This window comes from Seriola aureovittata, chromosome 17 (genome assembly GCF_021018895.1).
Source record: "Seriola aureovittata isolate HTS-2021-v1 ecotype China chromosome 17, ASM2101889v1, whole genome shotgun sequence".
Taxonomy (NCBI): domain Eukaryota; kingdom Metazoa; phylum Chordata; class Actinopteri; order Carangiformes; family Carangidae; genus Seriola; species Seriola aureovittata.
The window spans coordinates 15,539,143-15,556,615 of NC_079380.1; the positions used below are offsets into that span (position 1 = coordinate 15,539,143).

The 17,473-nt window shown below is 40.8% G+C and overlaps 2 protein-coding genes across 2 annotated transcripts; one reads left to right on the forward strand and one right to left on the reverse strand.

The window, feature by feature from the left end:
- Positions 1–58: 58 nt before the first annotated feature.
- On the forward strand, positions 59–9,237 carry gga3b (golgi associated, gamma adaptin ear containing, ARF binding protein 3b). Its single transcript, XM_056400682.1, has 17 exons — positions 59–198; positions 1,960–2,044; positions 2,133–2,208; positions 2,300–2,398; positions 2,499–2,622; positions 2,718–2,821; positions 3,162–3,242; positions 3,426–3,563; positions 4,522–4,603; positions 4,697–4,822; positions 4,964–5,212; positions 5,637–5,719; positions 5,821–5,966; positions 6,147–6,436; positions 6,584–6,753; positions 7,401–7,511; positions 7,671–9,237. The coding sequence occupies exons 1-17, from the start codon at positions 144–146 to the stop codon at positions 7,779–7,781; spliced, it is 2,130 nt and encodes a 709-aa protein (XP_056256657.1). The 5' UTR covers positions 59–143; the 3' UTR covers positions 7,782–9,237.
- Positions 9,238–9,302: 65 nt separating this feature from the next.
- On the reverse strand, positions 9,303–16,819 carry nup85 (nucleoporin 85). The gene is made up of 19 exons (XM_056400683.1): positions 16,656–16,819; positions 16,175–16,265; positions 15,919–16,075; positions 15,694–15,764; positions 15,531–15,574; positions 15,082–15,151; positions 14,828–14,949; positions 14,456–14,590; positions 13,854–13,976; positions 13,250–13,381; positions 13,038–13,144; positions 12,667–12,750; positions 12,518–12,583; positions 12,089–12,240; positions 11,851–11,968; positions 11,642–11,742; positions 10,812–10,963; positions 9,807–9,908; positions 9,303–9,504 (listed from the first exon to the last, which is right to left on the reverse strand). The coding sequence occupies exons 1-19, from the start codon at positions 16,686–16,688 to the stop codon at positions 9,406–9,408; spliced, it is 1,959 nt and encodes a 652-aa protein (XP_056256658.1). The 5' UTR covers positions 16,689–16,819; the 3' UTR covers positions 9,303–9,405.
- Positions 16,820–17,473: the final 654 nt, after the last annotated feature.

Here is a 17,473-nt window from a genome sequence, read left to right on the forward strand (position 1 = left end):
CGACAGTGTTTCGTTCAGTATATTTTAATTTCAACATCAACGTGACTTTAGAATTTTTCAAATGTTAGATATTTTGTATTATTTAGTAAATAATTTCGAGCATCAATTTTGGACTCTCGCGCACACGTTGGTGACATCACGCGATGTTTTTAAGTGCTATGGCGTACCAGGAAGGGGAGTCGCTTGAATCTTGGCTCAGTGAGTGTTTAATCCCATTTTATGAATTAAATAACATGTGAAATTAGCTAGATAACGTTGCTGCGGATGATAGGGCAGCGCATCGTCTGTAGAGAGGCTGTCAGCGCGCTGTTTGGCTGCTGGTGGAGGTTGTCAACCCAATGTCTGCAGCATTAAGTATCAGGCTGGGTGGAGAGCTTTAATAAAACACTGTGTGTGGGACACATTTACCAGTGACTGTGCAGTGACATGAAGCTTTACAGACAGCTGTCCGTCTACACAGCGCAATACTTTGTGCAGGGCAGGAACAGATTGGTCTGGGTGATGAATGAGCTCCTCTGTCAACACAATGGACACCAAACCAGTAATTACAAAAGAGGAAGATGTCAACAATTACTGCATTGTCATGTTGGGACCCAACAGTCATGTTGATCACAAGACTCACAGGGATCCATATTGACAGTGGGATGATATCAGTAATCAGTGGAAAGTAACAGAGTACATTTACTAAGGACTGTACAATTTTGAGTTACTTTTTAGTATTTCCATTTCCAGTTTTACTCCATTACATTTCAGAGGGAAAGGTTGTACCTACTTTTTACTAGATGTATTTGACAGTTGACATACGTTACATTAGAAAATGAAACATTGAATGAGAATATTTTGACAAATTACATATTTTACTGATTTTTGAGGTGAAAAGAAGTAAATACAACCCCTGCAGAAAACTAGGACTGTAACTTAATTTAAATTAATTATTTTCAATATTGATTAATCTGCCAATTATTTTCTTGATTAATCGAATAGTGGGTTTTTTCTATAAAATGACTGAAAAAAATACTGTTATTTCTCACAGACCAAGGCGACGAATTCATGTCTTTGTCCAGCCAACAGTCGAAAATATGAAGATATTCAGTTTCATGGCATGTGTGAAGATGAAAAGCATCAAATCCTCACATTGAGAAGTTAGAAACAGCTAATATTTGACATCTTTTAAATAATAACTAAAATAATCAAAAAATAATCAGTCTTTGAAATAGTTAAACTGATCAATTAATCAACTAATCACTACTGCTGTACAGCAAACAGACATTGCAAAATAATTTCTTTACATGTTAATGCACAGTTGAACATAAACATGCATTAACCTAAATACAAAAGTAAACAGTAAAAAATTAGGTACTTTTACTACGGCATAATACTGTACCCTTCAAGCACACCAGTTTAGTTAGTGTGTTAATGAGGGTGGATATTACTAGTAGGATGGTGGTGGTACTGGTTTCCAGTGAATGCGAACATTGTGGGTGTGTGTGTGTGTGTGTGTGTGTGTGGGCACAATGAGACAATAGGAGAAGTAGCAGTTCAATTCCAGTCTTTACAGGTTTATTCGCAGTCTTTCAAGGTTATTTATAGAGGTAACAGGTAGGTGGCTTACAATTATTGCTGTTTTTTATCTATTAAACAGAAAATATAAATCATGTATCAATTCCATTAAAAATACATAAGCTAAGAGTGTCATAATATAAGCAACTACTAACATAACTTGAACATAACTAATATTGGTATCGTCTAAAGTTTAAACAACAAAGGGACTCACATCACACTCAGTCAAACAACTGTGACCAGGAGCCCAGGGTTCTTCTGCAGGTAGACAAAAGGGGCTAGCACCTGAAATCAATCCCTCTTATAACTGCCAGCCCCTCCTCCTTCCTGCTTCTCCCGGGGCAGCTCCTCCTCCAAACATGCTCTTCACAACATAGTGTAAATGTCTTTCTCCAACAGATAAAGCCACCCATCCAACAAACAGACAGGAGGACTGGGAGTATATCATTGGCTTCTGTGATCAGATCAACAAGGAACTGGAAGGGTATGTCTATGAAATACTCACAAAACATTTTTTGAAAACCAGGCAGTTGGCTCAGGAAAAGTTTTTCATCTGGAATTTCTTCTTGCAGTCCTCAGATAGCGGTAACTCTGCTCGTCCACAAAATCCACTCACCACAAGAATGGGAAGCACTTCAGGCTCTGACAGTAAGAAATGCTGCACATAAACGTCAACAGGCAGTTCTTTTTTTTTTCTCATCTACTGAACAAGTCATTCACATAAATATTTGGTGCACAGGTATTGGAGGCATGTATGAAGAACTGCGGGAGAAGGTTTCATAATGAAGTCGGAAAATACAGATTTTTGAATGAGCTGATTAAAGTTGTGTCTCCAAAGGTGAGTGATCTCCACATGGGTTTAGACTGTATGCTAATGAAAGGTAGGCTGATTGTGTGTCCTTCTATCCACCCTCTTTATCATCACCCCTTTTTTCCAGTACATGGGTGACAGTGCACCCGAGAAAGTGAAGCTGAAGATTGTAGAGATGCTGTACAGCTGGACGGTTGCTTTTCCCAACGAAACCAAGATCGGTGAAGCCTATCAGACGCTGAGAAGACAGGGTATGTTTCTCTTTCTTCTCCCTTCATCAGTCAGAACACACAAAACATCTGCTGCAAAGGAATCGCATTAATCCAGTCCTCACTCTCCTCACCAGGCCTCGTGACACACGATCCGGAGTTACCGCTGGACAGGACTCTGATTCCCTCTCCTCCGACACGACCTAAACATCCAGTGTTTGACAACGAGGACATGGGAAAGGTGAGGAAATGAAGGGGGAAAAAACGGCTCTGTAATGTTGGGATTCAACCAGACTGCTTTAGGTGGGAAGTGAAGAACACATAACTCCTTTCTAAATCACTACTGCTTCTAAAGTCATCATCATTATCATCATCATCATCATCATCATCATCATCATTAAACACACAAATGACTTGTAAAAAAAAAAATCAAAGCTGTTTGACTTGCCCTCATAGTTTTAGCAGAATCATTTGTTGTAGAGGAAATTCTGCAATTTCAAAAGCAAACTGATGTTTTTGTGTGTGTGTGTGTGTGTGTGTGTGTGTGTGTGTGTGTGTGTGTGTGTGTGTGTTGTGTATAGCTGCTTGCCGAGCTTCTACGGAGTAAAAATCCAGAAGACCTCCAGGAAGCCAACAGATTAATCAAAAACATGGTGAAAGAGGTGAATATTTAACACAGTCATCCTAATATTCATTTTGCACTGCTTTTAATTGGCTTGGTTGCTGCTATGGGGACACACGAAAATAAGTTAATGTTTTCAGCTAAGACATACATATTCTTCATGTGTGACATGAACAGCTGCACGTGTAGTATACAGTACGTTGTTGCATGTCGTCTTTGCCAGGATGAGGCACGAGTGCAGAAGGTTACAAAGCGAGTGCACACGCTGGAGGAGGTGAACATCAACGTCAAGCTGCTGACTGAGATGCTGTCCCACTACAATAAAGACAGCTCCACTGACTCAGACAAGGAGATCATTAAGGTGTGTGACTGCACACTCTCTCACACACACACACACACACACACACACACAAGTGAGAATGTATAATTCAGTTCTTTAACGTACAAGGACAGACCTGAAATAGTTCCATGAAAAAAAAGGAACAACACATTCACTGGATGTAAGAATATTTGGGAAGAAATTCCCAATGAGACATTATCCGCCCAGTTCACGCTTCACTTCAGTATTTGATGAATTTTTTGTTTAAATCCATGCAACAACAATAAAGCATTGTGAATACAGCAACGACTGGAATGATAATGAGTTGTCTTTTTGTTCAATAACAGGTACATGAATTATAACTAGAATGGCTGCCAGAGTGAAAAGCAAACTCTCATCATCTGAGAAGTTGAACTGGCACGAGTCATTTAAACTCTTTTCTCTTCAGTGTTCTTTGCGATAATAGTCAAAGGCAGTCAGTATAGTATCCAACTGTTACTCTAGGTGATAACTAAACATTCCACGTTTTGAAATTCAAAACTGCTCTTGCTTTTTTTTTTTTTTTTGACTGAAGGATCCAGCTTCTGACCATACACTGCAGTTTTAATTGAGCTAGCCTTACCCAACAGCATATAAGGTTTACATTTTTCAAGTCCAAGAAAGAGCCACTTTGTCCCTGTTCTTTGTCTCCTGCGCATGTATTATAATTCCCCCCAGACTCACAAGATCTGAGTAAAATTTGAGTAAACATAATTCAAAAGGTCTTCACTGTCTATAGGGCAGTTAATGTTCTGTATTTGCCTGAAAATCTTATAATGTGACCATGTGGTTTAGTAATTTAATAGTGTTACATGCAATAGTGTTAATTTAACAAAATCATGTAAAGTTATCTTATATGTTTGCATTGTGATATTTTCTTCAATAAACAAACTAGTGAAACTACAGCTGGTGTCACAGCTGCATTTACACTGTAAAGCGCCTCCTTTGTATTTGCCCTCAGGAACTCTACGAGCGATGTGACAAGCTGAGGCGTGCTGCTTTCAAAATGGCCACTGAGACAGAGGACAATGACACCAGTTTAGGTTTGCTAGTTTGGTGTTTTCTCTATCTGAAGAAGCCCTGTCTTCACATTTCGCTGTGTGTAACCGATTAACCCCCTGCATTTGACTCCTCAGGTGACATCCTGCAGGCCAGCGATGACCTCTCAAGAGTCATCAGCTCCTATAAGAAGATAGTTGAGGGGCAGCAGATCAATGGTGACAGTGAAGAGCCTCGATCTACAGCTGGTCACAGCGATAGCGGTGAGACATTTTATACTCATGCACGTTTATGCGTTTTACACAAAAAAAAAAAAATGCGATTGCTTTACATTCCAGATGCCCTATCTCTGTGTGATTAATTCAACTGCTGCAATCAATCTTCCTCTCTTTGTCGCTCACCAGACACCACAGATACGCTGATCGACCTCGCCGGCCTTGACACTCCTAGCCCCCCTCAACCGGCCATCCTTCCCTGCCAGTCCTCACATCCTGTCTCCACCAATCCCACGGCTTCCCCCATACCTGTCCTGCCTCCTCCTCCCAAGCGCCTGGCCGGCTCCCAGGGCAGTCAGAACAGCAGCCCGAGTCACCCCCCCCTCGACAAGGCCTCCACTGCTCTCTCGCTCCTTGATGATGAGCTGCTGTCCCTAGGTAGTAATTTGTTTAAGCAGTGCTTTCCCTCAGTTTCACAGCCGATGGCATATAACCCTGCTGTAAAATGGCAAATTGTTATTACAGTCCAGTTTTTGCACTAATTGAATAAACAACATATAATGTCTTAATTAGTGCGCTTTAACGGGGCTGTGCTGATTTTGTTGATCTTCAGACAGAGCTGGGCTAGCTGTTTCCAGTCTTTGTGCTAAGCTAAGCTCACCATTTTCCTGAGTGGTATCAACCCTCTCATCTAACTGTCTGCCAGGAAGCGAATAAGCGTATTTCTCCAAATGTCAAACTATTTCTTTAATTTAGCAGTCTCCATGATATGGAAAGAACCTGTACTCTGAAACAGTCTTTGAATACTTGAGTACTGCTTGTCCAAAACTGTCTTTTTTGATGATACAAATGCTTCTTTCAGGACTAAATGACCCACCTACCTCTCTGAGCAGCCAATCAAAACCCAAGTTGAATGAAGTGTCCAATCAGTGGACTTCCTTGCAGGTACATCTGAAATAGTTTGTGAGCAACATTAGCCAAACCATCCTCTGCTAGTCATTGTGTAATGAGAGAGCTAAATTATGTTCCTCTCATCTCCTCTGCAGGCTCCAGCATCAAGTGTGGATATGTTTGGTAGTATGAGCATGGCTTATTCAGGTCCAGTGGTGCCCCCAGTGGAGCCAGCCGCCGGCATACACAGTCTTCAAAACCTGCAAGACCTGGCCATGATGGGCTTTTCAGATCACAAAAGGTACATACTGTTTAGTTGAAAATCTGTACTTTTCGTCATTAAATCGCCATTGAATTTTCTTTTGTCATTCCTCTTATGTACACATTTTATTATGCTTCTCATACTTGACTAATCTAATCTGATTATTTCTCAAAATTAGTACTTTAAGGTACTCATAACAATTGAAAATGTGATTTTCAGTTTGTCCGGCCAGATGACGGCCAGAGGAGGCAGCTTTGGGATAACCCCTGCAGCAGCACCTCCCCTTATAACTGGGCATGGCTCTCCCTCCTCAGCCTCTCTTCTCCAGGGTACAATGCCCAGCTCTCCTGCCCTTTCCCATGCTAAGGTCCAGAGCCTGGGCTCGGCCCCGGGCAGCCCGCTGTTCCGCTCTCTGTCCCCCTGCCACCCTCCCCTCCAGGGCAGCCCGGCTAGAGCCACAGACATCTCCCTGAGCAATGTGCACGTCCCTCTGGAGGCCATCAGACCGAGTAAGGACAGGGGGGAGAGAGGGAGCAAAAGATGAACTGGTTATTGGAATAACATATGATAAAAACAAAATTACATGTATGGGTGTAGTCTCTTTGGATAGCTCATGTCTGCCTGTTCCTGACTGGCTGCGCCCTGTCTGTACTCAGGTAAAGTGCTGCCTGTGACGGCCTACGATAAGGATGGTGTTCGCGTGCTGCTCAACTTTGCATCTGACTGTCCCCCCAGCAGGCCTGATGTGCTTGTAATGGTGGTGTCCATGCTCAATACAGCACCCCTGCCTGTTCACAATGTGGTACTGCAAGCTGCTGTGCCCAAGGTAGAGATGTCGCGGTCACTCACCTGCTAAAGGTTTTATTAGGTTTTTCCTCAAACAGTAGATGTGCACAATCAACATGACTTGATCCACGTTATACACAAATGCTTTCACGCCATTTTCCAAACGGCCCAAACACCTATGTATCCACATCATCAATAAAATATTTTGCATTTTAAATATCATATTTTAACTGATAAAAACTTGTAATGGTAACAAAGCAGGCCGCCCTGATGGCCTAGGTTCAAGTACTGCCTGTGATTCTTGTTGCATGTTGTGCCCCTTCTCTCTCCATTGACTGTCAACTTATTAAAGGGTAGGTTTGCATTTTTTCAAGTCTGTCTTGAAACTATATTCACATGCCAATATGTACACTGAAATATTAATTGGGTTCTGTAATCATTCCTCCTCTTTGTATTGGCTGCGAAGAGATCGTTTCTAACAGGACTTCAGTGTAAAAGATAGGAGAGAAAATCAACAGTCCTTTTTCTTAAACTCAGACACAGCTGGTACCAGGCTTCACCAATGTGGTTCATTTAAATCCTTGTCCGCTGTCTGTGGAAACAATGAAATTATGAAAAAATGTGAACCTGTCCCTTAATACAGGCATTAAAAATTCAGCACTGACACTTCCTTTCATTCTCCCCCAGTCAATGAAGGTGAAGTTGCAGCCTCCATCAGGAACAGATCTGGCACCATTCAACCCCATCCTACCTCCAGCCTCCATTACCCAGATCATGTTGCTGGCTAATCCAGCCAAGGTAGGTGATATCATAGCACTTCAGGACCTAGCAATATACACAAAGCACAAAGAGTTTCTGAGCCACACAACTGTCAGTGGTGGTGGTAGTCAGGCCCTGAAAAGTTGTGGAGAGACAGTAATAACGCATAGAGATCTGCGTGTGTGTGTGTCTTCATAGGAGAAAGTGCGTCTGCGCTACAAGCTGGCTTTCACACTAGGAGACCGTCTGTGCAACGAGGTTGGAGAGGTCGACCAGTTCCCCCCACCAGAGGCATGGGGTCATCTATAGCAGCGTGCAGGCCTGCTACCGTTCAGCAGGGACAGACCGGTTCATACTCCATGAAGGGGTGTGTATGTGCGTTCACATGCATCCCAGAGAGAGAAAGGAGGAGAAGGTGGGGAAATTCAGCTGCATTGTTACTGTAACAATAACTTTCAGCTTCACATTCCTGACAGTTGTTTTTCATTTTCTGGCCATTATGATTCCTGGTAGTGAGATGTTAACAACAGACACTAAAGGTTTAACTTATACAGAGCTTGTGCTTTTCTGCAGATAGCTAACAAAGAAAAGATATACACAGGTATGGGAGATAACCATTGTGTTAACAGGTCAGTGGTTTTGAGATTAATATTATGATGGATTTTCCCGAATGTACTTTAGATAATAAATGCATTAGAGCTCTGCCTAAGATTGAAATGCTGCACTGCAGCAGGAAATTAACCTGTACTTTAACAGAGCCTAGACACAATGGTTGTGCTTCTGTTTATTCATTTTTTTTATTTAGCCTCTGAATCAACACTTACCCAGCCTGCAAAAATATACTTGAATATATCCAGAGATTTGTATTTCTTAGGATGGAGTTACACTGGAAAATTCATGTGTTGATTAAAAAGTACTGTCACATAATCATTCCTACAGGAAGACAGTGGCCTGATTAATGTATTTATTACATGATTATTTTAGCCATCAGGATTTTTGACATGGTAAAGGAAACTGTGTTTAACAATTATATTAGCTAATGTCGCCCTGAGCTAGATGAGTGGACCAACAATGTTGAATACTGAGCTGTAAAGGCAAAGTAAGGCAACCAACATATATATTTAATTTCATTTTGTTTTCATCATGGATACTGTATGTCAGTATGAAGTCGTCTGAATCCAACACTGGTTTTATTTCATGATTAGTTTTTTGTTTTGACTGTAATAGTGATATGCCCAGACTGTCAGCATTTCAGTTTTTTGTTTTAGCAGTGGATATCCATATTTTTGTTCTGTATTTGAAGATGTTTATTTGTCTACCAGTTTCAGTATTGGGAGTATTTTTGTCATATTTATTATTTTGTGTTATAGTATTTCAGTGCATCACTGAACCTAGAAAATGTGAACTGAAAAACCTGAGTTTAAATTTGGTAGCTTGTAAGAGAAATCCGTCACCAGGCAGATAACTCTTCAGTGTGCAGCAGTGGAATGTGGAGTGGAACTTTGCTATGAGGAAATTTTCATACATCAGTCCACCCAATCCTCTTAGGTCCCCTCTCTGGCAGCCTCAGCTTATCATCATATAGGATGTACAGAAGTGTGTGTTTAATGTACATAGTATGTAATGTAGTGTACCTACCGTTTGTTGTATGACAAGTTATGTGAACATGTGATGTGTAGTTTTTGGGAGAGTGTTAGGTCTGTACATACTGTATGATGTGCCATTTGTTCGCTGCATGAAAAAAATAAATATTTCTTTGAATGGATGTCTGATATTCTCAAGTTATTTAACTTGTCATATACATGATTACTAAAAATTCAGGTTTCAAAACAATGTACATCAAGTTTTATTATCAAAGAGCACATTTTGATTACTTGAATTTTATATACAATACAAAAATGCAAAAGAAGAGCTTTCTTTTTAATGTCTCCATTTATGTTTCCACTGTTCCCTCTTTGACTATAGCCATAGCCAGGTTCCTGGCCAGAGCAAGTCGCAGGAGCTCCACTTTGGTCAGCTCTATGTCTTCCTCCTGAAAAGACAAACACACTTGAATCAGAGGTAGAGTGGATTGTATGTCTTTAATATTGCGGCAAATCCTTCTATTGCAGCTGTAGAGTAAGAGCAACACTTCACAGGACCAGTTTTGGCTCTGTGTGTTATAAGCCAAGACATGTATTAGGGAAAGTAAGCATTAATAACTTCTAGTATATGTATCTAGTAGGCAGGATTTTTAAAATGTAAACAAGAGAATCAAATATTAAGCAAACAGTGAACAGCATCAGAGTAACACCATCATTTGAGCAGTATTAGTGCCATGTGAGAGATGCATACCTGCATGGGCCTGTCTGTGCCAGGAGCTGTGGTGTTCAGTGAGGAAGTGAGCTCCTCTAAACAGAACATAAGCTCGTGGGTTTGGTCCGCTGAGAAGATCACCTTGAAAAAAGACAAACAAAGCCATCTTCTAATTTAAGCAGACCACAGACTGACCTTTTCTTTTTAGCAAGCACTGCAGCTCTTCTTTTGCTCCTGCCTACTGTGTCCCCCATATCTAACATAATAATGTGGACTGCTGAGTCTGTCGTGTGTTCAAATCTGCACCATGACAATAGGTGACACCGTAGTTTGTTTCTGTTTGGGATAACATGAATGACATTGTGCAGATCACAACTCAGACCACAAAAAAAGAGTATGTCTCACCCAAAGATTTAGTCTTGACTTGTGACTTAAACCACATGATCATAATAAGACATGTTTATTAACCGGTCACGGACATGCACTGCAGGAAAGGGAGTAATGAACAAAATTCTCTTGACACTATAAAACAATTCCCTGACAGGAATGTGCACAAATCAACAGATAAATGGATGAAGCAGCTGTAAATCAGCTGCTGCAGAGGACAGTTTTACATCACATTAAAACTATATGCAGTTTTATTTGGAGCCAATGACTAAGCAGAATCAATTATGCAGCTGAAATCTCATCACACTGGAAAAAAGTTTTCATCACAGTCTGATATCAAGTTTTTATTCTTGATGTGGACTTGATGTATGTCCTGTACATCAGGACAAGAATTTAGTGCAATTTATTATAAAGCTGCAACAATTATTGATTAATTAATTATTAGAGTGACAGAAAATGAATCAGCCACTATTTTGATATAATCAATTTTTGTGTCTTAATAAAATAGCTTATCTTCAGTACACATTATTATTTTGTCTAAAGAAATTACAAAAGGTAATTAATTTACATTGGTTATACTGGACATCTATATTGTGATTAGAATGACAACAATTTTGTCCCCATCCGCAGTATACTGAACACTTTGTGGTGACTGACCTCTTTCTGCTCCAGCAGCGGCAGAGCGTCAGTCAGCAGAGTCATCCAGAAGCTCCGGGGGGCGATCTTGGCCGTCATGAGGGAGAGGAGAAGCTTAGCCGCCTCCCTGAAGCGCTTCTCCCCGTACAACTTGTGGAACTCACGGTACTTTCCTGGAAATGAAAGAAGTTTTCAGATTGTAACACTGGCCCTTGTTCACAGTTTCTGATCACTAGCAAGCTCATGGTGATGCAGGTGTAATCACACAGTGTAAAAGTGCTGTTTGACAACTTTGTATCGTGTTACCTCTCATCTGTGTGTATTGTTCTCACTCTTATTTACAATTAATCTGCTTTTACTTAACAGTTTTTTTTGTCTTTGCTCTTCCTGCAGGGCTTTAGACATCAGACACTTTGTGTATGTGCTTTTTTCAACTAACAGAGTTGACAATATATAATAATCTATAGAAAAGCCATTTCTTTGAATGTACTGTACTTGAATCTAAATTTAGAATGTTTTTTAAATGGTTCATCTCTTCTCACTGATATTCCTCCAGTAAAACCAACTGTCACATGCTGTTGCGTTAAGCTGAATTTGTATCTATGTGCGTATACACGTCTGTATGTCTGAGTATCATGTGACAGCCTAAGAGAGACTATAAGGGAAGTGGTCCAAGGCATAATCTGCCTTTACTGAATGTGCGATAACTTGACGTATGAATCCAACTTGTGAGTGCGCTGCAGTGGCTGTGTCACACGTGGAGCAGTGCTACCAATGCTGCTGTGTGTGTGTGTGTGTGTGTGTGTGTGTGTGTGTGTGTGTGTGTGTGTGTGTGTGTGTCTTGTCCATACCAAGGAAAGTGAGCCTGTCGCTGAGCAGCATTGCTGGGCCCAAGTTGTCTATCAGGTCAAGATCAGAGAAGGTCCCTTTAGCACAGTAATCCTGCAAGAACCTGACACAGACACACACACACAGAAACACACACATTAAAAACCAGTTGGAAAGAGGCAACCTCACAACAAAGTGCTTGAAGAATAAGTGTGTTGTTAAGGGAACTAACCTCTCTGAAATGAGGGTGGCAAAGGCAGCATCTTTGGCCCTGATGCTCCAGGACAGAGCAGAGCCCAGTCTGTTGTTCCTTAGAGCCCGCATAGCCATGATCTTACAGATACTGCGCACTGAATAAAGACAAAAACTTGAAGGGTTAAGTCTCTACTGCACTGGAGAAACAGATGCCTTTTCCTTTGTGCAACACAGCTGGACAGAGAATGCAACAGAGACAGAGAATTAAATGCTACCTTGTTCTGACATTTGTCGCTGCTCACAGATCCTGAGCACCTTGAGGGCTTTGCGCTCTGTGTCTAAAGGAACACGCTCAATCTGCAGCTCCAGGTAGACACGGCCAAACTCTGGGCAGTGGTCAAAGTAGTCCACAGCCAACTGCCACAGACTTAACACAAAGACACACAAAAACATCATATAGGCAGTTATTATGATGCTGCTGGCCCATGTTTCAACTCTGCTGATGCTATCTAAGACGCTGAACTGATGAGTTGACTGATTAATCAGAAAAACATAACTTGTGAAAAATAATCAGAATTTTCAGCTGTTTTTCATACTTTTGAAAGCGAAACCTTTAAAAAAGGAGCAAAGTATTTGAATACACTAATTAGTAGAATTTCCATACCATAAATATAAATATCATACTGAACCTTAGATAACCATACCTGTGATGAGTGAAGAGACCAGATGCATATTCTAACAGGAGAAACTCCCTCAGGTTGGAGCCGAAGCTGAACACACAGCAGAAAGATTTGGTAAATCTTAGCTGATTAAAGTGTATTCAAGTAGAAATGCAGCCAAACAGAGTGCTTACTGTAAGTTGTGAGACTGCAGGAGTTTGCAGTGATCCAAGAGATCTGTCAAATGGGCCACAAACCACCAGTTGTTGAGAGCAATGCTGAAAGAAGAGAGAATGGGGAAATTAGGAAATAGCGTGTTGAAAGGGTTAAACATCATAGACTGTTGGGATAAACAGGTACAGTTGTATGCAAAAGTTTGGGCTAAGTCATTTTTTAAATTATTTTGAAGGGAAGGTTAACACAAACCCTGCAGCAAACACACACACACAAAAAAAAAAAACAAGCCTTTCTTCAATTGTCAATGCACTATTACTTACTCGACTTATTTCCTGAATTTAAAAAATAAGAAAAATGTTTGTGCACCCTGCTAAATCCTATGTCCTACCTGCAGTCTTTGATGACCTGATGAATGTCAAACTCAAAGGCAGCCAGTAAGATGCTGTCCAGTGGCTCTGGGACGCTCCTCGAGTCCAGAAACATGGTCATGCATGACTGCAGCATACACACACAAACACATTAACACAGAGTAAATAACAAGGACACAAGCAGGAGAGAATATGAATGTTGAGTGGTGCAGCAGGAGTTTGTGTAGTGTACCTGTGCATAGTAATGTAACTCAGTGGGTTTGACTGTGGGGTGGCAGAACAGCAGTCTAGTAACCAGGAAGTGGTACCAGGTGCTCAGCAATTCCTTGTGATCAAGCAACGTGTCTTCATCCCCCACTAGGATCTGAGATTTAACAACAAGAACAGATAGGAAGAGATTAATGTGGTGTTCGAATAATAGTTTAAGATTTAAAATCTCTGAAATCACAATAAAATGCAAATAAATGCATAAGAATATATTTTGGAAGAATAGGTTCCCAGACCTATGGATAACTTAGACAGCAGCATGGTATATTGCAATGCGTTAGACAATGGGACCTCTCATTGCATGCACAGTTTACTACAGACATTATTTTACAAACACTCAGTTGCCAGTCTATCAGGTACACCTAGCTAAAACGAATGCTGTTTAATACAGCAGTCCTGCAATGCATCCTCCCTCCATAAAGGTTCTAATGTTCAGGTTTTGTTTGACCTTTTACAGAGGTGTTGATCTAACTTTATGATCCCTTTGGAGACAACAGTTTGTGGTGAAGTACACATATAAGACGTCAATGGACAACAGGAAGGGCTACGGAGGCCGCAGGGTCACTGACCTTGCAGATGAGCTCCAGGTGTTGGTTGCTGGCAAACGAGTTGTCCTGTAGGCAGCGGTCCACCTCCTCGTGCCAGTGTCTCCACTTTACATCAAACTCTGTTAACGTCTGGGTGCCACCAGGCTGAGGGATTATCATCATAGAAAGTTTAGAGGTGAAAGCTGCCCCAGGCTGGTTTATGAGCTACGTTTGTGTGATATCTCTCTTTTGGGGCGTGTGATATCTTCAAGTAAACTGCCATTCTTTCACACCATCATCAAAGGCATCTCAATATAGCCAATACAGATCATTTACAATATGCCTTTCAAAACCACGATACCAAATCCTGAGGATCAGCTTTGTACATCCCCGACTCTGTGGTCATTTTTAAGGCTGTAGTTGGAGGTGAAATTCTGCTGAGTTGCATTATATTTTAAGCCGTTACTTAAGTCAGCACTGATTAGTAAAGTAAATTCTATGGTGCACCTTTCCCTCTTGGCAAATAAAACATAACATGTATGCAATAATTCTGGTATTCACGAGTATGAAATGAAATTGAATAACGTTCAACCAAAGCAGTCTAAAGCTGCACAATAAAATAAACCATTGAAAAATGATCTTACATTGTAGAAGGGCATTTTGCTGAGCAGAGTGTCCATCAGTTTGTACATATTTCTGGCAGCAGGCTGTAGGGGGGCCTGCTTCATCAGCATCTGTCTGGCTTCTTCCAACCTGCCTTGCAGCACATAACTCACCACCTGCACAGCACAGACACAACACATGTAATAACTATGATTTCACTCTGTGCTCTATGACAGACAAAATACCAATGAGGAGGGAAATGTGTGTCTGTCTGATGGTGCTTGGAAAGGGAACATCTCTGCTCAAAATCATCACCACACCTTGCACCATTCATTAAAAGGCAGAACTTGGTGTGTGTGTGTGTGTGTATACCAAATTTTAAAGACATTAATATGTGCATGTGCTACACCTACCACATCCCAGAAGTCGTGGTGCTCAGCAGGGCTCTCGCTTTGCAGCACCTCTCTGGCCTTCTCATCCACATCAGCCTTGTGTAACCTTACCCAGTCCAGAAGGTGGAGCAACAGTGAACCCGCTGAGGACACAGACAGATACACACTGCTGATTTATTTGTTTTGGTGCTTTCATAATCTCAAAGTGAAGTAATAAAATGTATTCCAAAAAGAAAGAGCGGAGATTAACTATAAACACAAGGTCAAACTCTAACCAGGAGCAGCGTCAATGAACAGCACTTCACACAGATTCCAGATCAGCTCTATGGCCAACAGAATGGAAACCTGTGACAAAACAAAACAGAGGCTGAGGTTAACACAGTGTCACTATAGACAAATGAATCCAAAAGTTGAAAAAAATGTATATGTATTCCTATTCATTACCATTAGCACCTTAGTATCAAGAGTCCCTTTACTTACTATGACGTGTAAGTGTCTTCAATTTAAAAATAGAATATTTTTTGTTTACATAAATTAGTGGTATACCACAGGATTGTGTCTTACTAAATTGCAACAATACCATTCAGCTAAAAAATGATAATGTTAATATTGAATTATTGCCTTACTATTCTCAATACACATATGTTATCCTGTATGTGAATTAGTCTGTTCTTCAAAAGTGAATGTAATGTCTTTGTCTATATACACAAAATATAGCACATACCTGATTTCCATACTGCATGGCCACTTGTGCATCTTTGGTAGAAACTGCAGGAAAGACAAAAAGGTCCATTTGACTTTCCCCACAGAAATCGCACTGAGGCTAAAATGTCCAAACTATAATTTGCCATTTAAGTCATTTCAGTTTTGACATTTTAAATTCTGACCTGCAACTTGCTGAAGTTCTTCCATACAAGCTCGTATCACAGATCTGTAGTTTTTACTGATGCTGACAAATCTAAGAGGTAAGACGGAGACAAGTTTGGCAAATCATGAAATCAATCATTTATCATTTTGTAATTATATATGTATGTGCTTGATTTTCCTTTTGAAACTAGGATTTATGTCACCAGGAACCAATACCGTGACATGCAAAGGATGAGAAGACTTACTGTGGTTTTTTGTTCTTGCTTGGAAGGTCCTCTCTGATCGTTTGCAGGCCAACAAAGATGTGATGCGACTCATTGAAGAGCTTGCGTAAAATAGGGGAATATATATCCTCGTCTTTCCTAACCTCATGGATGAAGGAGCAACCTGACCCTTTAGCACCTGAAAACACAGGGCGAAGGACGCAAGACAGTTAGTAAAAATAAAGCAAAAGAGAGGGCGAGAATGTGAGAAGGAGCTTGTGTTACTGTCAACACACACCTGATGCTTTGTAAAGGGTCTCATACGCAAGGATATCACCAGGACCCCACGCAAATCCCAAATGCTTCCCATCACTGGCTGCAGGAATATTCTGCATTTAAAGAGAGACGTGGTCATTACACTGCAATTATTTAGTGAAACAGGTGATGTAAATATTCCATTTTCCCATGACTGATCGCAAGTCGTAGCTTTCACATTCATTTTTTTCTGTAGTCAAGCCAAATTCTCAACTTATTACTAAATGTACTTAAACTCTTATGTCTTGTACCAAGTCCTCCAGCACTGAATCTATTGCGCTCTTAGGTCTCACCTATGCGAATACATGTGTATCTTTCAGATTATTCTTAATGTTTTTGACACACGTTGTGTCCGTGTTTGTTCAACTTAGATTAGTTGACAGGCTTTTGCGATGTAGTTAGCTTCTTAGCAATGCTAGTCAGTGGCAATAAAGAGAGAAAAGTAGGCTATAGCGGTTACTCACAGTGATTGCCGGCTCGACGTCTACCTCCTCCATCAGGGAACAATGTTTCAAACACAATAAAGTATAAAAATGCCTGACTTTTCAGCTATAAACACCTCATGCCATGAACTACAGGTGCGTTGCTGCTTACGCGCCTCAGTCATTCAGCCGACAGTCCTAACGGCGCGTGTGTGATGACGACACTGCAGGGCTGCCCTGTTTCCTGCCTGTTTTTCTGTCTGCTGCTTTTGCCCATTTGCCTCATGGTGTGGTAAAGTTTCCCCCCGATTTACAGATAGATAACTAAAAATTGCATGATCTATAAATATTATCAATCACTCAATCATAACCAATCACCTCGAAGCTCTGGGGAACCAGGTTTACTTACAAAAGGGAAGTAATGAATATGGGGAGTTGTTCTGTTATCCAAATGCAAACACATACAAATGTTTTCACTGGAATCTGTTAAGAATCAGTGTTATGCAAATACACACTTTCTTTAAGTATTCGTAATTATAATTTTAGTGCATCTTCATTATCAGACAGAAAAAACAAGATGGCCGCTGGGATTTATAGGGTTAGAAAAAAAGAAAGAAGGAAAAAGGAAGAAAAGAAATGGAAAACAAAGTGCAAATACTACATTCCCAGTAATTGTAATCAATTGTATGGCGATGGTGGCTGATTCGCCCGGCATTAATGAGAGGTCAGCTGTGCGGTCAGGTGCATGTTGTGGGATACAGCCCCTCTAAAGCTGACAACAAAAAGCAAAACATCGCTGTGCGCGTTCATGTGATGCTGATCGTGCCTCTTTAACGCGCATGGAGACTCTCCCGCCCATG